Source organism: Phyllostomus discolor, chromosome 3 (assembly GCF_004126475.2).
Source record: "Phyllostomus discolor isolate MPI-MPIP mPhyDis1 chromosome 3, mPhyDis1.pri.v3, whole genome shotgun sequence".
NCBI classification, from domain to species: Eukaryota; Metazoa; Chordata; class Mammalia; order Chiroptera; family Phyllostomidae; genus Phyllostomus; species Phyllostomus discolor.
The window spans coordinates 13,765,404-13,790,328 of NC_040905.2; the positions used below are offsets into that span (position 1 = coordinate 13,765,404).

The following is a 24,925-nucleotide window of genomic DNA, read 5'->3' on the forward strand; positions in this document are numbered from 1 at the left end:
GGTTCCACTGCCAGGAAGATAAGTCCCCGTAGCTTCTGGCTGTAAATACCAGTGGAGATTGGGGCAGCAGAAGAGATTCTTAACAGACTCCTTTTAAAGGGCCTTCAATGGACTTAGGACTCACGCAGACCCACCCACTCTGGGATTCAACACCAGGGCTACAGCTGGAAGGGCACAGCTGGCATACAGGGAGGAAGCGAAGTGACTGGCAACAGGACGAGTGCTGGGAGATAGCTTCCTCCTGCACAACACTCCAGGGGCCAGGCAGCGGTGCTGTCCACTCTCAGAGTCCGCCCCAACACAGAGCAGCAAAGCAGTGACACTGGTCACCCCGCCCTGGTGAACACCTAAGGCTCTGCCCCATACAACCTAACAGGTGTACTTTTCTACAATAGGCCACACTACTAAGACAAGGAGTCAAAGTAGCTCTACTTAATACACAGAGACAAACACAGGGAGGCTGCCAAATTGAGGAGACAAAGAAATATGGTCCAAATGAAAGAAAAGAACAAAACTCTACAAAAAGAACTAAACAAAATGGAGATAAGCAACCTATCAGATGCAGAGTTCAAAACACTGGTTATCAGGGTGCTCCAGGAACTCATTGGGTACTTCAACAGCATAAAAAAGACCCAAGCAGAAATGAAGGCTACATTAAGTGAAATGAAGAAAAATCTATAGGAAACCAATATTGGAGTGGATGAAGCTGAGAATCAAATCAACAATTTGGGACACAAGGAAGGAAAAGGCATTCAATCACAATAGCAGGAAAAAAAAGAACTAAAAAAAATGTGGACAGGCTTAGAATCATGGGACATCTTTAAACAAAGGGGTGCCTGAAGGAGAAGAGGAAGAGCAAGAAATTGAAAGTGTATTTGAAAAAATAGTGAAAGAAACTTTCCTAATTTGGTGAAGGAAATAGACATATAAGTCCAGGAAGAATAGAGAGTCCCTAACAAGATGGACCCAAAGAGGCCCACTCCAAGACACATCATAATTAAAATGCCAAAGGTTAAAGATAAAGAGAGAATTAAAAGTAGTAAGAGAAAAGCAGAGATTTACCTACAAAGGAGTTCCCATAAGACTGTTAGCTGATTTCTCAAAAGAAACTTTGCAGGCAAGAAGGGGCTGGCAAGAAATATTCAAAGTGATGAAAAGCAAGGACCTACAACCTAGATTACTCTATCCAGCAAAGCCATCATTTAGAATGGGAGGGCAGATAAAGTGTTTCCCGGACAAGGTAAAACTAAAGGAATTCATCATTACCAAGCCATTAGTATATAAAACAATAAAAGGAATTATATAAAAAAGAATATCAAAACAATGAACATTAAAAAGGAAATACACCCACAAGTATCAATAAATACATCCAAATAACAAAACTAAGCAACTAAGTAGAACAACAGAACCATAGATATGGAGATCATTTGGAGGCTTATCACTTGGGTGGGGGGAAGGGGAAGAATAGGGGACAAAATACCAGGAATTAGGTGTATGAATTGGCAGGTACAAAATAGACAGGGGGATGGTAAGAACAGGAGAGGTCATGCAGTAGCCAAAGAACTTATATGCATGACCCATGGACATGAACTAAGGAGGGTATTGCCAGAGGGAATGGGCATATCGGGCGGAGGTGGGCAAAGGGGGAAAATTGGGACAACTATAATAGCATAATCAATAAAATGTACTAAAAAAGAATTTACACTAGAAATGACGCATCTCTCAGGTCTGGGAAACAAAGCAGAGACCATGGAGCCCCACTGTGACCTCAGGTCCCCAAAAGCGCCCCTGCCCGTGTACGAGGGCCGACGGAGGGCGTGAGGCGTCCCGGGCTGTGAAAGGATGAGCTACAAGCCCTGGGGGAGTCCTCGTCTGTTTCAAAATTTAACACCTATCTATACAATTTTGCACAAAAGAGTTTTGTGTTATTTTAACGCTATGCTTTCAACCAGAAATCTTCCAGTCTAAGTTCAAATTCACAAACAATAGTTTCCAAACACTCTGTCAAAAACAGCAATAAAATCCTTGAGTATGTTATTAAGCATCCTGGAAACGGATGTACTCACTGAACTTCATACTCAGTTCCTCCCTTATCCTGTTTCCAGTTTCAATGTTCCTTCTTAAATGAAAAGCATTACCCTCATAGATCTTTCCAGAAGATTCTGACAAAAAGTAAATACATACAGAGAATGCGCTGGGGTCCTCTCCCATTCTGGTCTCTGTCATACTACCTCGAGCTCTTATCCCAGATCCCAGCACCCCCGTCTTCGGGGGGGACATCGTTCCAGCAGAGCAGCCCAACACCGCAGGCACACTTACTGCTCCCTGGATGGAAGACGAGCCAGTTCCTTCGTCCTCCTCCCCGTCTGGCTCCTGGTCTTCGTTGTCAGTCCAAGAGGACACGTCCTCTACCGAGCTGGTCAGGTCAGGCAAACTCTTAGATGTTAACCTCAGGAGGTCCTCTGCGGAGGTTTCCTGTGGGAACACAATTAAAGGCCCACCAGTTACTGATGGCACCAGCAGTTCTAGGTCAAGGTCAAAGAAAACCTAGCCGAGTCAGCTGTGGGCAGTCACATGCTCCCGACCCAAAGACTGTCTATGCAATGGATGTTCTGCATGTCCAGGTTTGCAAGGTTACCTGAAATGCCAGGGGTGTGAACCCAATGTAAACCCAAACCAATTTTTCCCCGTGAAGAATCTGTGTTTCTTAGATGGATGTTTCCATAAACAATCCAAGTTCCCTTAACTCATCATGTTCCTTTGCTGCCTTCCTGTCTTGCTTTCAGGATACAACTTTTCAAGGTCAACAAAAACACATGAACCAGACTCCACTAAGATTAGACTGTAAAGGAGGCTTCTTCTCCCACTGTTACCTTGCTTTTGCATTCTGTTTTATACACCCTTCGAAGTTGAAGGGTAACACTTCCCAAACTTCCAGTGGTTTGCTGGTCTCTAGTTTTTAGAGAGTTCTTGTCACTATTTTCTAAGGAGAACAGGTAGATTTTTTAACGCCCTCCTCCAATCACACATTTCACAAAGCCCTGATGAATTTTGAATATGTAAGAAGGCTTAAACATTCCCTAATTATGGATCTGTGATTTAGTAAATTTCCCTCTTGCATATATTCCTTCAGTGCAGGGAATTTTCTTTTTCCTTTCGCAACAGCCGTGCTTGTTTTCCAGGTGTAGCTAGTAAAGCCAAGTTTTAAAGCAGGAACCTTATTTGATTTAGTGTAGATGCTTCCTGTCTATTCTTTGTTGACGGGGCCTTTTACATGAATGCTTTTTCTTTTTGTGTGTGTTACATGTCTGTGTATTAAAGAGGAATGTGCATATTTAAAAAATTTAAAACATAAAGGGGGCTCCATCAACACAGCCCTTCCTACGCACTGACAAGGCCAGAGTGGGCTGTGATACGTGGGTGAGATCATAGGGCCACGGGACAATCTCAACTGCAGACGCAGCCCACACAGGAGCCGAGAGCACTCCTGGGAAATGCCACAGTCCACAAGGCCGGGGACCGGGGTTGCAGGGCTGGTCCCTGGTCAGGACAAAGGGCAATGTGTCCTCTCCACAGCCTCCCACACCAGCCGTTTCTACAAGGCAGGCCCCGTGGAAAGCTCTGATGATCAGATTCCTCAGGGACTGGCAGAAAAGAGAACAGTAACAAGAAAAACGCCCATCACCAACCACGGGCAAACTCCTGCCGAGGCGGCGCCCGGTGACAGCGACACTGGACGCAGGTTCTGCCTTCAGGGCACCTCAAGCTCATTCATTTTAGAGGAGTAATTGTAAACACTAGACCGTGAGCCCTTCCCTAAGGAAAGGAAAAAGAGCTGTCAAACAAAAAGTGAGTTCAGTTTTCCTCCGTGATGGCATCTCTGCTAGACCATTAACAGAAAAAGAGTTAAAAAAAAATCAAAATGGTGAAGGTCCTGACTGGTGAGCAAATTGCACAACAGCCCCGGGACAGAACGCTTCAAGGTCACTACAAACGGTGCTGCAGCAGACAGTCCCGGATGTCAGGTGCAGTGCAGGGAACAGTCGATGATAACTGTAGCCACGGTGCATGGAGCCAGGTAGGCGCTGGGCACTTTGTAAAGTATGGTTGTGGAACCACTGTGTCGTACCCCTGAAACTCACACAAAATAACCCTGAATGTGCACTGTGATTGGAAAGTAAAGTAAACGGTGCTGTAGCAATGTGCTTCCTGATGTGGCGATTCTTACATGTAGTATGCTATTTAGTAAAAAGTAGGTTAAAAATAAACTGTAGTGACTACATGAATGCTAAATGTAACAATACATGACAGCAGAAAGGCAGACGTCGCTGGGAACAGCTGCATGGTTCGGACCCATTTGCATCTCTCAGTCTTCCTGACAGCCCGTAAGTTTCAACATACAGGCGAGAGCACTGAGCTCTGGGAAGACGCAGGAAGTTGCTGAAGCCCCACGGCTCGTCTTGGGCTGCGCTGGTGCTGAAGTCCAGGTGGGACTGCCTCCAGGTGCACTGTGTCTTGTGTTTGGTTCCAGTGAATGAAAACGTGTGTGTACATGCTGCACACATGTGTGTGTGTTCCAGGCTGGACGGACACGCTGGTTAACAGACAGTGCTAATGGTGGCGTTGCAAAACTTTTTATCTTCTTTTTCTTCTATTTTTTTTTTTACATTATAGTAAGCACACATTACTTGTTAATAAAAACTAAGAGTGAAAAAAAAAGAGCACAGGAGAAATCTGTATTGCTGAACATGTACTTCCCAGGAACACCCAAGCAAACTTGGATATTCCGATTTCATTCATCCAACAAAAACCTGCTCAGCCCCTATACACAGACAACCCATCTGTGTAGAAACACGAGGTCTCCAGAAGAAGAGTGACTGCTGAACTTCTGAAACAATGCCTTAGAATTTTGTGATGCGGTGACAGTTATCTGTCACAGTAATTTACACTTTTATTATTCTTTATATTCAGCAAGTCAAAGCTCTTGTTCCCTCTCTCCCTCTTTGAAACCAGGCAAACGAAGCCTGTGGACTGCTTGCTCCTGTCGGATAACGAAGAGGAACAGACGCCACGAGGTGCCTGGAGACGGCCTGCTTAGCGCCCCTGCGGTGCGGACTAGGGTTAGGAACCAGGAGCAGGCAGCAGCTGCAGCAGGGGCTTGCCCAGTTGTAAGCAGAGTGCTTGGGAAGAAGTGAAAGGGTTGCTCCTTTGGGTCGGCTGTAGGGCCACAGCCCAGTACCGGTGGCCAGGAGCCCATGGGCTGAGAATATAGACGTTCCTTCCCTGGCTCTGGCTGCAGCTCCGCCCTCCAGAGGCCCTGGCAGGTGTCCCACAGGTCAAAGCCTGCGGCAGGGACACATGGCCTTTTCTAATATCATTAGCCCTAGTGTCCTTTGTATCTTATTTCACTGAGGGGCAGCTTGGGTTGGGACTTGAACTTGGAGGTCCGAGGGACCCAGGATGAAACCTGCTTCTGCCGCCCACTACTTGTGCGACCTCTGGGCAAACTGATTAATCACTTAGATTTTGATTTCATCCTTTGAATAAAAAGAACTAATACCTGACTCGTGGGAATTATTTTAAGAATTAAATGCGATGATAGGTGAGAAGCACCTGGCACTCTGGGGTACCCGACACCTGTCGGCGTCCTTCTCCCCTGAAATCAGTGCGTGAAACCGTCAGCCGGGCGTCACAACCTGCCTTCACGGTCCCGCGTGTGCCCCTTACTCAGGAGTCTCACCCCTGAGTGGCCTGTTTTGGTCTCCAGCCTGTGTTTTCTGTGAGTCCGTGTGTTTGTGGATAATGAGATGACATGGACGTCCTCTTTCCCACTTTCCAAACTAGCAGGGGAAAGACGTGGCCAGGGAACTTCGGGTTTGGTGGCCAGGGTATAGTGCCTGCGCAGGAAACCCGGTTCTTGAGCCACAGACGGTGGGGAGGTGGGCCGTGCAAACACTGGACTCCGTGTGCGCATGCGCAAGATCCGATGACGCTTTTCAAACTCCCAGACAGTCTGGTCAGATGAGGAATTTGTCTCCCTCCTTGAGGAGTTCGCCAGGCTGACCGAGGACCTCCCCGGGTGCTCTGCCCCTCTGGGTGCCCAGTGAGGAGACGCCAGGGTGCCCCACAGCATCTCGGGAAGGGGAGGGGGCCTGAGAGTGAACAACGCCTCCACTTCTGTCTCCAGGGCCTCAGTGCAACTCCCCCTGCCGAGTCCTTCCCAAGGCTCTGCGTTCTGCATTTTTTGTTTGTTTTTAATATTTTATTATTTATTTTTAGAGAGGGGGGAAAGGAAGGAGAAAGAGAGGGAGAGACACATCAATGTGTGGCTGCCTCTCTTGCGTCCCCTACTGGGGACCTGGCCCGTAACCCAGGCATGTGCCCTGACTGGGAATCAAACCGGCAACCCTTTAGTTTGCAGGCCCATGCTCAATCCACTGAACAACACCAGCCAGGGCCCAAGGCTCCACACTCTTGTTGGAAGCCCAAGAGTCTAGGTCAAGGGTCTGGGTGAATGGTGTAGAAGGGAGGGAAGCAGATTATTCAGGTAGCTAAAAGCATTAAAATTCCTCCAGTCTACTTGTTTAACACTCCAGGAATAGGCAATAGACCTTGCAACCTAAGAGGCAGAAATACAGGATGGGGCAAATGTAGGTTTATAGTAGTGAGCACACGAAACACAGGTTATTCTTTTTTTTTTTTTAAGAGAGAGGGAAGGGAGGGAGAGAGAGAGAGAAACATCAATGTGCAGTTGCTGGGGGTCATGGCCTGCAACCCAGGCATGTACCCTGACTGGGAATCGAACCTGCGACACTTTGGTTTGCAGCCCGAGCTCAATCCACTGAGCTACGCCAGCCATGGCTAGGTTATTCTTGTATTATTACTTTTTTAATTTTTTTTATTGCTCACCCAAAGATATGTTTTTATTGTTGAGAGAGAGAGAGAGCGAGCGAGAACATGGATGTGAGGGAGAAACACTGACTGGTTGATTGGTTGCCTTACACAGGCTCCCTGACTGGAGATCGAACCCTCCACCTTCTTGGTCTACGGGACCATGCTCCAACCACCTGCGCCACCTGGCCAGGGCCATTCTTGTGTTATTATTGATTAATATGTACTATTTTCCATACAAACAACTGTCAACTTACTTCTTCCCCACTCTGCATATAAAAAAGCCTGTGGATGGTAGGTTCAAAAACAATAATGGGGATAATGGGGGAAAACAGCCATACTGCAAGAGTATAACGCTCACACCAGTTCTTCCCTGAACTGTAACTGGGACCAACTGGGATGAACTGGGATGAGGCCTTATCACAGCAACACTTCGCTAGCTCCTAAGCCACATGGGCTCTTTCCTGGTCTCGTCGCCGGCAGGATGAGAGCGTGGAACAGAACCAGGACAGCCTAGTCCCTCCTCCTCCTCTTCTTCCTCATGCAGCTGTGGAGTCCAGCAGCCTCCATCCAGGGCGCAAAGGCTGGCGAGACCCAGGGAGGAAGCAGGTGCCGCCCCGATGTCAGCACTATCTTAATGCACACGGGGAGCCCAGCTGGGGGCCTCGTGGAGAGGAGGCCGCCGCAGAGGGAGGGGACAGACCCTGCCTGTGCAGCAAGAACCTGAAGAGCATCCAGGCCACCACGGAGCTCGGCCTCACCGTCTCGTTTGTAAAAGGGCGGAGGAAGACAGGGAGGGCTGACATTCACAAGCCTGCCGGCAGCACCGACCCTCTGTGACGCTGAGAGTCAGATCCTCCCTCCCTCCAGGACCTGGAGACAGACACCTCCACCACCTCGTCCCCATGGCCCATGGCTCTTCCCTGGTTTCTCCCTGGGTGAGCTGCTGCTGCTGCTCCCACTACCTCGTCCTTCCTCCCACCCTACTGTTCTTACCTTTTCCTTAGTCTTGTGGTTTCCCCATCTCCTAACATACCTTCTAAATAACCTTAAAAGGCAGCAAGCACGCTGCACTTCAGCTAAGGACCCCCCTCGTGGGCTTCGCCCTGCAGAAGCGTGGCTGTTTCAGTGGCCCGAGGTAAACGTGCGTGGGGAGGGCGCCAAGTTCACCACCACCATTAGAAACATTACAAACAAACAAACTACCTACCTTGCTGGCCACGACCAGCTGAACCATTCCCGTGGCCGAGCGAAGAATGGCCACAGCTTCCTCGTGGGACAGCCCGACCAGCAAGTGGCCATTGATTACCAGCAGCTCGTCTCCTAAGGACAGCCTGCCGTCCCTGAGGAAACGGAGACGGGAAAGATTCCCTCGTCAAGACATGCCGGGCTCGAGAGAGGACATTTTCTTGGAGCTGGGAGGGTGGGACGGGGAACCGTTACAAGGATGCCAAAGAGGAAGTCGGGGCGGCCAGACATTGTTGGGCTGGGAGGGCTTCCTTTGTTGCTGTGGCTCAGAGGAGAGAAATGCTCCGTCAGTTTTAAGGAGTCACCTTGGAACAGACACATCCTTAAGTGGCCGCCATGTGACCTGGCATTCGTGGCACTGAAACGTCCCATCCTGGTGGAGACAACAACTGAGGCACCCAGACCTCAAGGTTTGGGAGAGTCAAGGCATTCTCTCCTCCGTCCGACCTGCCACCCTCCCCTCGTGCCTCGGTCCTCAGCCGATCGCTGAGCTGAGCCCAGGGAGACGAAGGCATCCGAAGCTCTCCGGGAAGCCTTCTCCAGCCCGTGCCCCTTTTCTTCCAGGTGACACAGCCCTGGCCAGATTTCCTCTGTGGCACCTGGGACACCACATGACACGTGTCTAACTCCCCGCCCCACAGAGTTACAGGACCTTGAGGAGCACGTCTCTCAGCCCCTTTTCATCCCTGTGTCCTCACAGCCGAGCTTCCTCGGCAGAAGGATGAGCACAAAGAGGAACAAAGAGGCTAATATATGGCTGTTGCAGGTATCAGGCCCGGTCTATAAACACAGGTGCACACACACACTGGTTTTTAAGTTTCCTTTCAATTAATTACAGCTGACTCAGAGCTTCCTTCCTAGGGCTGGCAGGAGAGCCAGTGGCCTCAGGAACTGGCTCCCCTGGAGGGGTGGGTCAAGGGTCCGGGGAGACACACTCTGTCGGAGTGCTGGGCAGGACCCTTCATTCATGGTGCACCCATAGTCTCATGGGTTTCAGCTGAACCCCCAAGGGTCTGGTCTCCCATGAACCCAAAGGAGCCCAAAGCTTTTCACCTCCATTGCTAAGTATGGGATAGAAATCTGGTGAGTCCAGGAAACCCTACACCTAGGGTTCCATCATCCCCTCTGTAGGCTTCGGATTAGTACCCAGGGTGCGGCCCTGGGATACGGCCAAGTTCCCAGTGGCTGTGTCCAGGGCTACACCCAGCTCTGTTTCTCTCCCACCTGTGGACCTTTCCCCTGTTTCCTTTCAATGGACCAACCAACTTCTCTCCGCTTTTCCCTCCCTCGTCAGTTCCTCTCCCCTGTCCCCTTCCCCTAGGGCATGCGTCAGACGGGGTTCTGTGAATTCAGGCCTTAACAGAAGACGACAGGCACCGGAGACTTCTGAGTGCCTCCACTTCTGTCCTTCAAAAACCCTGAAGGCACAGAAATGCTAAGGACCCCATGGGAATGGAAAGAGAGGGGAAGAGAACAGCACAGCACAAACCACAGAGAACAAGTGCCTGCAACCTCAAGGAGCCGTGTGGTGGGCCCCCCAGGGGAGGGGGATTCAGGACGGAGGGCACATGCCCGAGTTCTGGCCACTGTCCCTGGGTTTACTTCTCTGTAGCACCATTGGGATCATCCCTGACCCCATCTCTTCACTTGTTTCCCTCTTTCATCCCATCTTGCTCTTCCCCCTGATTGGCTAGAATGCCCCACCTGTGAGCTACACACCCCAGAGACAGAGACACGTGCACACAACTCCCAGCGCAGGGCGCAAAGAAACGTGGCACCCACTAGAAACCACTCCCAGAGAACACAGACAAGAACAGCTCTACGTGAGCTTACCTCTGGGCACAGGAATTCCCTAATTGCCGACCTTGCAAAGACAGACTAGAACGGGAGACCCTGGACTAGTGGGTAAACAGCTACCCTGGTGGTAGTTCCTTAAGGCAAGCATCACCGGGGAAGTTGACCGATGCTCCCGCGGGTAAAAACTGTCAAAGGGCTTCGTCCCCCAATCATTATGGCCATGCAGATAACTGACCCACGCAGTTAATCTTCTTTTCCCTGTAGTGGTTAGTTAGCCTCCTACTTTCTAGTTCGAGGACTGATGAGCATGAAACACCTGGATAGTTTGTGCCCCAGTTCTCGCCTTACTTGCCCATTCTTCAGACGAAATAACCTCCAGCTCCTTCTGCTCCACCTCACGAGATACACCTCTGAGTGCCCACTTGATCGTGGGCAGGCCAGCACTGCTCTGGCTTGCCACCTCTCCCTCATCAGGGTGCCTGGCTCGAACACTGTAAAATCCAGGCTACATCCATCTTCCTCATCAGTGGAACTCTACCTGTACGTGCCTACTGTACACGTGTGGGCTCGCGATATGTGCACACACCTGGCCGTGCCTCGCAAACAGTAGACGCCCTCTGTACAGCAGGTCCTCGGATATCATTTCATGCAATATTGTTTCATTATCTTGTTTATGAGATGCTGTAGGAACTTAATTCTTGTCTCTAGCAATTAGCTATGGTAATACTGCTTTGGTCATACATTGTTTTTGTTAAAGCTGCAGCACCTACCAATGGTAAGTGAGGACTTACTGTACACAGAAGCAACTAGCTGGCGTGGCAATTGTATTTTCGGACTGCTACGTCCCTTTGACTCCAAATGGACTTCTTCATGCAAGCTCTGCCTACGCACAGTCTCTCTTCCTATTTCAGATGATTGTTCAGGCTGGAACATAACCTATTTTGCTGTGTATAATGCACACTTCTGCCCACTTTTTGAGGGAAAAATAAGGAGGTATACTATATATGTATAGTACCTTGTATCTCTTCTTGTTTTTTGTAATTATGTTACATAAAACTTCTTGTACCATAATATGTTAAAAAATGCTAAAATTCCTTTATAATACAAAACCCAAGTATCTAAATATAAATAAATAAATAAATTGAATTAAAAAATTGAAGTGAAAGGTTTTTCCCCTGAAAGTTTGGGCCAAAACCATGGGTGCACATGATACACAGCAAAATATGTAAGTTTTGAGGTGTGAATTGTTTTCAAGTCATGAGGAGGAAGATTCATTTACTTTTCCCCCCTCCACATCTGCAGGACAGAGACACATGCAGGTAAGCCTGTTAGGAGCCTGACCCCCTATGTGAGCTGCGGTCGTATTTAAAACCAATCACTTCCCCAAGTCGTTAGCCACAGTCTTCTGGGAGTTAGGACGTCAGGAATGCGGTGTTCTGCTGCGCGGCACAGTCTTGGTAAGTAACCGCACATTACCAGCATTCCAAACGCTAGGGCAAGTCACATTCGCCTGAAACTCAAAAGTGGACTAGGAAGAAGTCCCATTCCTCCTGCACGGTTTGGCGGAGCCTGCAGCGTCGCTAGCAATTAGCCACTTCCTGTGCTCAGAGGTAGGTGTGATTAGAGCCGCTCAGGCCCACGTCGCTCTGGGCTCCAGCACGACCTCGTGAAGTAGAATTACCAGGGCTCTGGCCAAGCGGGAGGGTCCCAGCACCCAGGGGCGGGGAGGGGAGAGGGTGGGAAGGAAGAGAAAGAAAGGGAGAGCGTTAACTAGTCACCTGTGAGCGGCACCTCCTTCCTTCACTTGAGTGACAACGATAGCGTGAGGTGAGCGCTTGGATCCTCGGCCTCCACTAACCTGAATTCCCAGCCCATCCGATTCTTTAAGCAGCTCCAGCTTCCATATCCGGCCGACTTCCTCCTTGGAAGAAAAAGTGAGCACACTGTGAAGAACACAGACAGACGCACGGCCACGGCACCGGCACGGGAGAGCGGGGCGGCTGGGTCAGGCCAAACGCTCGTCGCTTGTCGACAGGTAGCACAGGTGACCACAGAAGAAACAATTCTGTGGACCAAACCCACACCTAGCTGGCAGTGTGTCCACCAGAACGTCCTCTGATGATGGGAATGCCCTGCGTGTGCACCATCCAACACGGAGTCACAGCCACAGGTGGCTGTCCCGTGCCTGAAATGTGACTGGCAACTGACACACTATTGAATTTGAACTGAATAGCCACTCATCGTTAGTGGCTATGACACTGGACAGCAAGGCAAGAGTAACTACTGAACCCCTTGAGCAGGGTCCTGCTCCATGAAAGCTGCCTCTGCCCCAAACCCAGGCGCCACCGTGCGCACGGCTGCTAGTTCGCAAGGGAAGGCGGAAGGGGGACCTGGCCTGGTCTCGGTGCCAGATGTCAGCTGGCTGCGGCCCGGCTGTGCCTCTCAGTCCTCCCGAGAGTCCCCTGATGCCTAAACACGTGTTTCTTTGCCTCTCGAGTGGGGATAGGTATGACTAATTCCGGTTTGTTGTTAGGGTTAAAGGAGGTATTTCTGGAAGCAGGTGGCAATGTTTCCAACATCTAATTCCCCATTCTGTGCACGTAACAAATGTTGATAGGTAACCATGTGTTACTTATAATACGTATAATATGTGTATATGTTAAAAATATCATATTGAGTTGAACCTCAAACTTCCTTACACCCTATAACTGAGAACTTGGGTAGGAGAAACCAAAACAGTCAATTAGCTGATGAATTTGTTATTTACTGACTTCCACAGACATTGGCTATACATTCTTTCAATACAGTAAAAAACGCTTCAAACAAAATGTATCCTTTTTAGAACTGACAAATGTCTGTAAGTCCTCTGCACTGCTGGTAGCTTTTCTGGTTGAGCTCATTCTCCGCTGACCCCCATTTCACGCCAAGGACACAAGCACAGGCCCACCGTACAATGTGGGCGTTCCCTCAGCTACTTCGAGGTCAGAGAAACGAAAGCAAAACCTCCCAAAGCGGTTTGTTCTGAGTCTTACTGAGGCTCACCCCTATTGTTCTGTTCAGGTCTAGGTACATGGGTCTGAGTCACAACGCGTTCTTCAACATTTAAAACAAGAGCCATCTGCTTTCTTCATCCATTATGAAGGGCCACTGGAACCATTAGGGCCCGACAGGAACAAAGCCATCCTCCTCCTAGAAATAGGCAACCTGCCCAATCAAGCTGCTTGCAAAAGAGAAGGAATGCGAAGCATTTGGAAAATCTGAAATACACTGTCAGAAACTCCAACGAAGCTTTATGCAATTGTAAAAAAACCAGATGTTGAACGGTCACTGATGCGCGGCAACAGGAATGTCTGGGGAAATTATTACCAGACAGAGACCTGGTGCATCCTGAGTTTATCTGGTACAGCACTTGGTGGGGCCCCATCACCCCAGCCACACGCAGGAGGTGCCAACTGTCTCCTCCGTCCGCTCACCACAGACACACGAAGCCTGTCTGGCCAAATGTAACTTCAGAAGTCACTGGCTTACCACAGTAGTTCGTGAACTTGTCAACAATCCCTAATTCATCCAGTCGTCTCCCTCTGGGCTCCACGGTTTTTGGTTAGTTGCCTCTGACCCCTGGAACACCTTTCTCTCTTCCCCATTCAGAAGCAGCCTCCCTGGCCTTCGATGTCTCACTGAGCTCCACCAATTCAAGAAGCCATCTGTGAAAGTCAGTGCTACCCCCCAATGGCAGCTTGCACCCCTTCTGGTCTGCGAGAGCCCCTCGCCTGGCGGACAGCCCCACAGGGAACCAGCTCAGAGACGGCCAATTCTCTGTGGTCCCGCTGGCTGGGCATCTCACTCAGCACCCGGGGCAGCCTATGGCTGCCTCCCTGGGCCTCGTGATGCAGTGGACAACCTAGAGCAGATGGTGGCCTGACTTGCTTTTTCCTTTGAAGAAATGCCGATGGCTCCTGGAGTCTTGGAGGTGTGGGACAGTACTCTCCCCTCTCTCGGCAAGCAGAGCTGTGGAACCCTTCCCTAAGAGCAACAGGGACCACTATTAGAGTCTAGAAATAAGAAAACCCGTTCCGTTTTAGCCAAATTGGTAAAGGACTATCCATCCCATTATCAGTTACACTACCAGTCCTCTCCATCCCTCCCCCACCCCGGTCCTACCCTTCTTGTTAAACAGAGCAGGTTAAGTATGGCTCCTAGATGGTGTGGCTCTCAGTACTGGATACAGTCCTTTCCCATGTTTAAGTGCTCTTAGCAAGAGGGCTTGTGACAAGACACATGCAAAGCCATGATCGCTGGGGAAGAGTAATGCTCTAATGTTCACTGAGAGAATAAAAGACACTTTTTGTCAAAAGCACCCACACCCCTACCCCATACCCCTGCTCCTGCCCCAACACACACAATAAGTGAAAAGCAAAACAAAACACGTATCTAATAAAAGTGGCTGCAGAGGGCAGAAAGGACTGATCCGTAGTACAGCCCCCAAGTGTACTGGTCAAGAAACAGATCAGTTTTCACTGATCCGACAACAGTTTTTTCACAACTGGAGGTAGGAACTATAAGGAGAGAGTTCACAGAGATCAGTGCACGTTTCCGTGCCCTGGAGCCTCTCGGTCACTGATCGGGGGTGAGGAGGGACACAAAGGAAGGCCCAGCAGGAAGGGGCAGATGTTATCGGTCTGGATTGTACAACTGTCAGGGTGGCGTGAAATTTATCGGCCCATAGCTGAAAGCAGCGCTCAGTTAAAAATAAAGTCGGTGTTTGAAGTTTATTTGGCTAAAGCTGGTACTGGCCAAAAACCAACCGGCCAGCCAACGCATGATAATATTAAGTATATTTCCATCTGCCTCCTCACAATTCCACTGAGGTATTTGAGACACACCTCAGTACGGTCAAAACAGGACTCTCCCCACCCCCAGCCCGGGCTCCCCTCTCTCCATGGGAAGAAATACCATCATCTACTCAAGATGAAGAGGGTATACAACCCCCAAATCAGACCCGAACCGAGAGCGAGGTCTACTGGAAGCTCTACTGGCAAAACAGACCCACACCCATCTCCTTCCGCTCCTCATCCCCGCCACCACCCTTGTCAAGGCCACAAGCATCTTTATCTTGGGTTATCACGATAGCCTCCGATCTGGTCTTTTGTAATTCTCTACCTCCTACAATTCACTGTACTCTCCATTCACTGTGCTCTCCATTCCAGGTCTAGGGTGAACTGTAAGAGTGTACGTCACGATGCACTCAGGTTAAACCTTTCGACAGCTCCCCCCCACCAGGCTGAGAACGAGGCCGGGATGGCGTGCACAATCTGTTGTAACCTAGCCCTGCCCAGTGGGTTCTCCAGCAACTAGAACCGTGCCTGGTGCATAACAACATGCATACTTGTCATGAAATTAACAGTTGTAGGATATTTTCCCACTAGTCTTATGGTTCTTCAGAAGTCACCAAGGCTGGCGTTAATGGGCTCACGCAGATGGGAGACCTGTGTGCTTGCCAACGTTCAGCGTGTGAATGCTGACCTGGCTGTAGACACGACTACATTCTGAAACAGATCCCGTCTAGACAGACAGCTCAGGCTTTGGCTCCCTTTACGTGGGCTTAAAGGGCAATGAGCCTGTGTCAGCCTGCTGAGAAAAAGCCAAACCACACGGAACTGGACACTGCCCTTCCTGCAGAGCGCCGAGGACTGTGCGGGTGCACGTGCGTCTCTTTACGAGAGCAAACGAGGGGACTGACTTACCAGACAGGGGCGGTACACCGAAGGGAGCTGTCTCCGCTGCATCTAAAGGACCTCATCTTCTTCTGGAACCAAGGGTAAAATCTCACAGCAGCCCAACGTGAGAAGGCACATCACTCAACTCGAATTTCACTGCAGTAAATGCTCTGGCTCTCGTTGTAAACCTATTCTGAGACTGTATGCGTATCCCTTCTTATTTAGAACAATCCGTAAGCGATGAAGCAATGTGTGATCATAATGTCCAAGTTGCAGTCCCTTAGTCACCAGGCCAAAATGCTCAGTTTATAGGGGAGAAGACAGAGGCTCAGAGAAAGGACATGGCCGCCCGAAGGCCCCAAGAGCTGGGATGAAAGGACCAGGGTGGGAACTCAATATCCATCCCTCAGGCCTGGTGTTCCTGGGTGCCTTTATTCACGAATAGCTACAGAGCACCTTCGGGTGCAAGGCACCCGGTCAGGACAGAAAGACAAATGAGGTCCTTGCCCTTGAAGTCTACTGTGGATGCACAGCCCAGTGCTATTTGGAACACGTGGGGTTGAGGCACTGATGGAGATCAGCAGGCGGTCCTGCAGGAGCCCAGGGAGGAGGTGCCTGAAGATGGGGCAGGTGACAGGGGCATTGGGGAGCCTCCCTGAGAGGGTGCCATGGTGCTCGGTCCCCCAGGAAAGGCAGGAGCTAAGCTACACTGAGGAGCGGAGAAGACATGATGCTGAGAGCAGCATCAGCCGAAAATCAGAGGCAGGAGTGAGCATGGCCTTTTGAAAAGAAAAAAAAAAAAAACCCAGGAAACTACTTCAGCCCAAATCAGGGAGGCAGAAGGTTAAGGGAGGATCAGATAACACTGGGCCTCGTGCGCTTCGCAAGCCAAGGTGTTTGACTCTTACCCAGAAGGCAAAGCGGACCCGTCAAAAGGGTCTAGGTGGCAGTGTACACGGGTGCGCCGGCTCACGCGTGACAACACCTGCCCTTCACAAGGGTCGGGCTGGTTGCAGTGGGACAGCGGATGATGGGGTCAGCGTAGGGGCAGTGAGATGGGTGGGGGAGTACTGTGACCACCCTGATGAGGCATGAAGATAGCCTGGCCTCGACCTGAAGTTGTGGGAGTCGGGGAGAGAGAAGTGGGGTGAGCAGGGACATCCGAAAGGGAGCAGGCATTGACGGGACTTGGTGACTGAGTGGACATGGTATAAGAGAGAACAGCATGTCAGTGGACTAGAGGACAGCGGCTGTCTCCAACTTAGGATAAAGGCATTTCTCAGGACATGGGACTGTCGGTGCAAAACCAGGGGAAGTTCTGGGCAAACCAGGACGAGGGGTCGCTCGCTGACTCCCAGGTTTGTGGTTTGGACTGCTCAGGGGGCGGTGAGTCCTGGAGCACTGCTCTAGACTCATCGGGTTTCAGGCACGATGTGCAATAGCCAGGATGGAGACATCCTACATGCAGGTGGTGGAAACTTGGGGTTCAGGAGAAAGGTGAAGGTGTGGGCACGGACACAGGAAACATTACCATGCAGGAAGACACAAGTTCACTCAGTGACCTTGGGGGCTTCCCAGAAGAGGGACATCCTGATGTTGCACTTGCTTGTTGCAAATCTCAGGGGCCACCGGGGAGATGATGTCCTGAGTGTCAATCTCCGGAGCTGCCCATGCTTTCCTGCAGACTCAGACCTTCCTGAGGTCTTTGCTAAAGGCCTCGGGGAAGAGGTCTGGCACTGTGCAGGGCAGATCACTAGTACTAGGGTAAGACCATGAAGGGACCCACAAACCCATGCGCCAGTAGTGAATAAACTCATCTGCCTGGCCGATGGTAGGACTGGTTTTCTCTGAGAGGGTGCCATGGTGCTTGGTCCCCCAGGAAAGGCAGGAGCTACCTGCCTTTCTCTTCAGCACGACTCTGGGCTCATGAAAGTGTGACTACCTTTGGTTGCATTCATTTGTCCCATGCGGTGTTGCAAAAATACACATATATCTAAACAGGCTTGCAAAAACTGTCACCTTGGATGACAGCGAATGCATTTCTAAGACTGCTTATCTATGTTCTAGCAGGTTATTATGTTTTAGATGATAAGCACAGCTTTTTAATCTGGTCGCATACCTATCATTATGTGTTAATATTTTATAGAATCATACTGGATGTTTTTAAAAATGAGGTATTTGTTAGAGGAAATATTTTCCTATAGCTCTGTTAAGGAAGAACGGAACATAAAAACGTGTAACAAATAGAAGTCTATGAAAAAGAAGCACCTGCCAAAATTGGTCTTGACAATCATTATAAACCTTTTCTCTAATTTATTAAAGCTTTGTAGACATGTTAAATCATTAATAAAGCAGAAACAGAACAATGCTGACATGTTTCATTTCCCATTATTCAAATGGAATGGAGTGTTTTTCCTCCAGAGGCTTAAAAGGTAAATCGCTCATTTTTCCTCCCCTAGAGGTTCCATTTCAGCACGACTCTGGGCTCATCCCATGACTTTGGAGTGAAAATAAAAATCCATTCCGCTCAAGGACTGGATAAACTTTCTGTGAAGATCTACTGGTTCCAATTTGAGTACCACCTGGATGTGGGGGATGCTCCTTCTTGCCAACTATATCAATTTTGGATAAATGCATCTAATGATAATACTTCTGGGGCTGAAAAGGGTGCTAAAATATTCATGTGTAAGAAGGTATGCGGCCCACTCTGACTGTGCAAACGAAAAGCCGATAATCAGTCCACAGATTACAGGCAGTGATGCAGAGAGCAAATTCCAGATGGCAAGTCTCTGCTTTCTATAGGCAGGTGGCTTTCAAAAGCGCCCCACAGGCCATTGGTTTTTGTTTCACCATTTCATTTATACTTTTTGCACATTTGACCTTGAGCACAGAATTCAGGTGCTCTGATAGGTGTACTTTTCAGAGAGTCCAATCCAGAAATTCAATGTTATGTTATTGCCGTTTATTAAGATAAGCAGAGGGTGGTAACTTTAAAAGTTTGATGTGTTTTTTTTTCTTTTAAAACCATTCCAAATTATTTCCACTTATCCTACAATTCAAAGCCTGTTCTTTAAGTGGTGTGTGAGAGCCAACTTTAAACCTTTAGTACCTCAAACCTCCAATAGCATTAAGGATGTCGACACTCCCTCACTTAGTTTTCTCCACCCCAGGCTCTCTGTGTATCTGAAATCCAATCACTGGGGGGAAAATCATATCAAGGCATAGTATCCATTGATAGGGACACCTTGTAATACGGGTATTACCTGCTTCTCAAAAGTTCGTGTTATGCCACTTGGTTTTTACAAGAGACTTACAGTAGACCTGTTTTAAGTAATGGACAGAAATCCAAAGAAGGCTTTTGCTTTTACGAGAAAAGGCAAAAAGCGAAAAGAGTGCCCAGCGTCTGCTTTGTGGGGAGAGTCACAGGGGCAGGTGCCCCCGGACAGCAGGAGTGGTGCTGCCTTTACTGTACGCTGGTGTTGCGTTCGGCTCTGTGTGTTCTCTGGTGTGGTCAGTAGGTTGTTTTGGGGGTCTAGGAGCACTAACAAATTTTCTCACATGAATTAGTAATAATATTTTAATCCTCACTGGAGAATATACTCATAGATTCTAGAGAGTGAGGAGGGGAGAGGGACGGAGAGGGAGGAAAGGGGGGAGGGGAAGAGGGAGAAAGGCGGGGGAGGGAGGGAGAGAGAGAGAGAAAGAGAGGGAGAGATTGACCAGTTGCTGGCCATATGCACCACCTGGTCCATTCTGACCAATGGATCCACCCAGCCAGAGCAGGGCTGTATTCTTATCGGCCTTAATTTGGTGGGAGGGGGGGACATTAAAGTCTTTTTTGCCCTTAATCCTTTTTTCATGGGGAGCATAACTGGTCAGGAAAATCACTGATAAGAGACATTAGTTTTTCTTCTTATCTGTTTACACTTCCATCTACCAACAGGCCTCCTCTGTGGAAGGCTTTAAGATGACCCTCTAGCTCTGCAAACGAGAAAACGGGTCCTCTAAGAGAGCATTATTCTGATTCTTCTCCACCCCCTGTGCCGCCTGGCTACCACTGCAGACATGTGTGTAGATCAGCCTTTAGAAATTACACTTGCTCACAGGGCTCCGCTTCCCAGCAAAGCTGAACGGTATACTCCCCCTGGGCCCATTTCCCACCTTTCCAACTTTCTCTTTCATCCCTACGAGCGTCTCCCGAGTCAGAGAAGACGCCAGTCAGGAGCCACTTAGGAAGTTACTGCTTCGTGAAGAATCCATAGCAGTATCTGCCAAGAGGGTTCTTGGAAAGAACGTGCTGATCCTAAAGGAACGTAACTTAATGAGAGAGTGCTGGTTATCATGGGCGGGGGTGGGGGGCAGTTTGGGTCTGGAAGCGCACCCACCACTATTCGGAATAGACCACATCTGCTTTGCCTTTAGGAGGTAAAGACCAGCCCTGACCATCACAGCTGGATATTATAGCATCAGGGATTTTTGTGAAGTTTCTAAACGTCGCTGGAATTCAGCGATGTAATAACACGACCCCATGAAAACGTCTCTGGTTTTGAAGTGTTAAAAATAAAAGCAGATGCTTCCCTGCGTGTTGGACATCCTTCCTGTGTAATGCCGAGGCCTGGATGTTTACGCTATCGACTGCCACCAGGAATCCTTGGCCTTGCCGCGGCAGGTCCCCTGGTGACAGCAGTGATAAATAGTGATGCACTTCAAGCACTTCATCTGGGCCTCAGATGACTCAACTCATACCCCAGAAGGCTTGAATTTTCCACTTAGGATCACTCGACTCGCTCTTTATTTAAGTAGGGTAAAATGACTTGGATTTTTTTGGTTGTTATTGTTAGTCCTCTGATCGTTTATCTTAATACGCTTGTTGGCTTCCAAATGCAAGGTCACCTGAGACGTTATTTTCTAAACTTTAAAAGCAACTTCAAACAACATGACTTTAAAAAACTCAGGTTCTAGAATCAAGAGGAATCAACCTTACCCGTGCCAGGCAGTCACTTGACTGGAAGTCTGTCTTCCCCGATTTTGAGAAGTGGCGTTTGTCATTACTTGTGGGCAGAGAGGTGTCTGTCTTTGGAACTTTCTGCTCGGTCCCTCTGTCCACTTCTGACCTGTCTGGATGGGATCCAGCCACCACCTCCTTCAGAGAATCTCGGCCGTTTTCTAGCTCAAAGGCATGGCCATTGCCAAGTTCAGGGTCTGGGCCATTGTCCGGCTCACAGATGGGGTCATTGTCCAACTCACAGCTAGTGCCGCTCTTGGATTCGTCAGTGGCCTTGTGGGTAGAAGGCCTGGAAATGACTCCAAACTTCCTTGTTCTTTTTCCCTTTTTCACCGCTCGGTCACCCAGCTCCAAGGTAGGCGTCTCTCCCGGTTCGGAGCTGTTGCTGCTGTTGCCATTGTAAGGAGAGTGGACTTTGTGCTTGAAGCGACGCAGCATGATCAGGTAGATGAAGCCGCCATTCCAGCACTGCTCAGCCAGGTAGCTGCGGCAAACAGAAAACTGCGGTTAAAATCCTCAGACCCCCCTGGTGAACACCGCAGTGGGCCGGTGCATTCAAAGGCCCATGGAGGGGGCCCTTGTGATTAAGAACCTGGCCAACTGATTGGGGTACTGAGCTCCCTAAGGAGACTTAACACTCATTTCATTCTTTTAATCTACATAATTGTCGATGCTAAAAATGACTCCAAAACCAACCAGAAAAACCGAATGAGCTAGAAATTACTAATGGAAGTGCCCCAGGATAGGTAATCAGAGAAGGATTTTCCTATTAACAGAGCCAATCCTAACATACCATTAAAAATAAAAAAATTCTCTGCTCAGCAACTTCTGACATCAGAATTATTCCAGCCTCCCATTCATACAGTTCTGCTATAACAACACTGGAGTCCCCAGGGTAAAGAGCGGGTAAAACAGCTTTGGGGGAATGTTCAGTTCTGCTCTCAGGATCAGAGAAATCCACTGCATGACAGGAACCTCCGCCGCGCAGCAGTTAAAGCGGAAAACCGACTGGGGGTGGAGTGGAGTGGAGTGGGCGGGTGTCACGATGCGAGAGGTGATGAGCGCTGGCAGGCATGTCCCGTATTAAATGAGCATCAGCTCATTTCTGGGTAAGGGTTCTAGCCTGCCTTGTTCACAGCACACGCGGAGTGCCATTTCCAGCCTGGGCATCACACTACGAGGCACGCCGACAACGCGCAAAGCACGCGCACATAGGGTGACCAGGACAAAAAAAACATACCAAAAACCACTGTGGAAACCAGAAGAACCAGGAATAGTGGGAGGGAAGGGGGACCCTTCATCTGAGAAAAACAAGGGCCAGGCTCAGTTGTTTTTCATGTATTTTACAGCTGCCAAACACTCAGAAGCAGGAAATAATATCAATGAGATAATGAAGCCTGACACACAATACTTCTCCAGATCTTAAAGAATAACAAGAAAATAGAACATGAAATAAGATGGGTAATTAGTGGTGATCAGACCAGATCATTAAAGCTCCAGCAAAGAAAACACTTACTCAAAGCCAGGAAACCAAGCTGGGCTGCACCCTCCAGCCCTGCCCCCCAAGATAAGGAAGCACGAACCCCAGATGAACCCAGGGGTTCGCCACTGGACCCTTGCCACAGTCTACTCACCACCAGTTCCCAAGAAAACAACACCAACAACCAACTCCTTAATGAGTCAGACCTGCTTCTGGTCTTCATGCACACCCACACCGCCCCAAGAGAAAGCCTTCATCTTCTATAAGTGACACTGGACAACACTGGACAACTTTTCCAAGCATGCCGAGCTAGCTACGCTCCCTCCAGGCCTGAGAACCATACCTGAGCACTGGAGCGAGCAGCATGTGGGAAGGGGGCCAGGTCGTGAGGAGAGGTGACCGGCTGTGTTTAGTACTAAGTTCTGGGCCAAAAGGCATATATTCCTCATGCCTAATGCAATGACAGGGACTGTCTCACTGAAAAAGAGAATAATTCTGAATTTGCCATGGAGTAAAGGGAACAAGACAGAAGGGTCTTTAAACATCAACCAAAGCTAATAAAAACTCCGTGACCCTGGGCTATCAGCCATGGTACCGAACGTGCGCGTAAAGCCCAGGTAGATAAAAGATGCCGTGCAAGACTCAGGCTGTTCTGTGAAACGCAGCGGGAGGGATGAAGGCTAGTCCACTGGAGTACAGAAAACGAAAATTAAAGCTGGTTTTCAGTGTAACTTTTCTATAACGCTTAGATTTTTTATTTCCTTGGATTGTTGTGGTTTCTTTTTTCACACTGGAACAATTATTATTATTTTTTAATATATTTTTTAATTATTTATTTTTAGAGAGGGAAGGGAGGGAGATAGAAAGAGAGGGAAACATCAATGTGCGGTTGCTGGGGGTTATGGCCTGCAACCCAGGCATGTGCCCTGACTGGGAATCGAACCTACGACACCTTGGTTCGCAGCCCGCACCCAATCCACTGAGCTACACCAGCCAGGGCTTGGAACAATTCTTAGAAAGGTACAAAACCCTAGCCAGGTTACAAGGTTCCTTTGAGCGAACCACTGCTGTGAATGCAGTGTGCACACTCGGACGTTATGACACCCGGTGTGCAGTGGCAAAAACAGGACCAGGCTGAGGGTTAGACCTCCCGAGTCCTGCCTCTGGCCCAACCGGGTAAAACAATGGTAATTTCCCCCAATTTCCACCACCTGACGAATATATAGACAAAACGTGGTACATCCAGATGACGGGATGTTATTTGGCGACACAAAGGAAGAAGTATGAAGAAGTATCTGCTACAACTTAGGTGAAGCTTGGAAACGTTATGCTGAGAGAAAGATGCCAGACCACCTATATGATGCCCCTTCCAGGCCACCATGTCCAGAATCCATAGAGACAGTGGGACATAAATGAGCAGCTGCCAGGAACTAGGGGGAGGGGAAAATCAGGACTGATTGATAACAGGTACAGGGGTTTTTTTGGGTGGTGATGAAACGTTCTGGAATTAGATAGTGGTGATGACAACACAACCCAGTGAAGATACCACTCCAAAACGGTGAACTTTATGTTAGGTAAAGTATGCCCCATCTAAAGAGAACAAGAGCAAGTAAAATAACACTGGCCAAGTTTTGAGTTCATTTTTTGAGCAGGCACTCCCTAAGAGTGGTTTACGGAAGAAGAAACTGAGACTCAGAAATACTGGTTCACCTGCCCAGGTTCATGTAACTGCTAAGTGGGAGGCCCAGGTCCGCCTGCTTCCCAGGCCCGTGCTGTGTTCTCTGGGCACTTCTCCTTCTTCAGTTGTTACCTTCCCAGTGCTGCCGTTTCCTCGTCTGGGAAACGAGGTGTTCTAGTGGGTCCCCTAAGTGGCTTTCACATGTGGATGCCTCTGTCCCGGGACAACTTTGGAGGACAGAGGACAAGCCATTCCAACAACCCCGACCCAGGGTTGAGGACAAAGCATCACCCAGGAAGAAACGGGAACACTCCTTTTACAGCCAAGTTATTCTAGGGGCCTCTTGGACATTTCCCAACAACCTGAAAAAGACTTCACCTGGTGGGGGGCAATTCCTTTAAAAAGAGTTTTGGGACTCTACCTGTTGTACGAAAACTCTGAACACCCTGATGGGTTTGTATGGCAGGGACCTTCTTTTCAGCACCCCAGAGGCCAGCCCGCTGAATCAGAACACAGGCTCCTGAGTACCTTCCCCGTCACTGCTCTCACAGAAGCTCCAAGACCCTTGACAGGTTCTGTGACTGGGAGTGTTTTACTCCCTCTGCAGAGCCCACACTCAGCAGCACTGCGAAGCCGGGGGAGTCTGTCTCTGGTTCGGCACCATCTCCCTCCCTATCATCTCTCCCCTGGCTTCCTGGCCATAAATAAGACCCTGACACCTTCAGGGAACTGTCTAACAGGTTATTTTATTCCTTCCTGGACGCAGAATTTTCTAAGGTCATCCCAAAGACAGAGAGTAATGCATGAATTATGGACACTTGAGCAAGCTGGTGAGAAAGAGACTTTTAGGCAGAGGGTAATTTTCTTATAATTCGTGGAATCACCTTAATGTCAGGCCACCACATGCCCTTCCCGCCTGTGTTGAAGTAACTTTCCTAACTCTTCCAGCACCTTCCTGGCTAATTTGTACTTCCAAATCCCTTTTTTTCTGTTCAGAAGAATTCTCATCCATCATTAGAATCTGTTAATTTCAAATCAACATTTAAGAAAGAAGAAATGGAATACAATCACATGACTTCAAAAAAAAAAAAAAAGAAAGAAAAGGTCTC

At 49.0% G+C, this 24,925-nt stretch overlaps 1 protein-coding gene across 1 annotated transcript in view; it reads right to left on the reverse strand.

Moving 5' to 3' along the window:
* PDZD2 (PDZ domain containing 2) overlaps positions 1-24,925 on the reverse strand; it is a 213,241-nt gene that overhangs the window by 67,445 nt on the left and 120,871 nt on the right. The window contains 4 exon segments of the mRNA XM_028531856.2: positions 2,320-2,475; positions 8,102-8,234; positions 11,715-11,857; positions 20,638-21,142. Of these exon segments, the coding sequence (XP_028387657.1) occupies positions 2,320-2,475; positions 8,102-8,234; positions 11,715-11,857; positions 20,638-21,142 (937 nt within the window).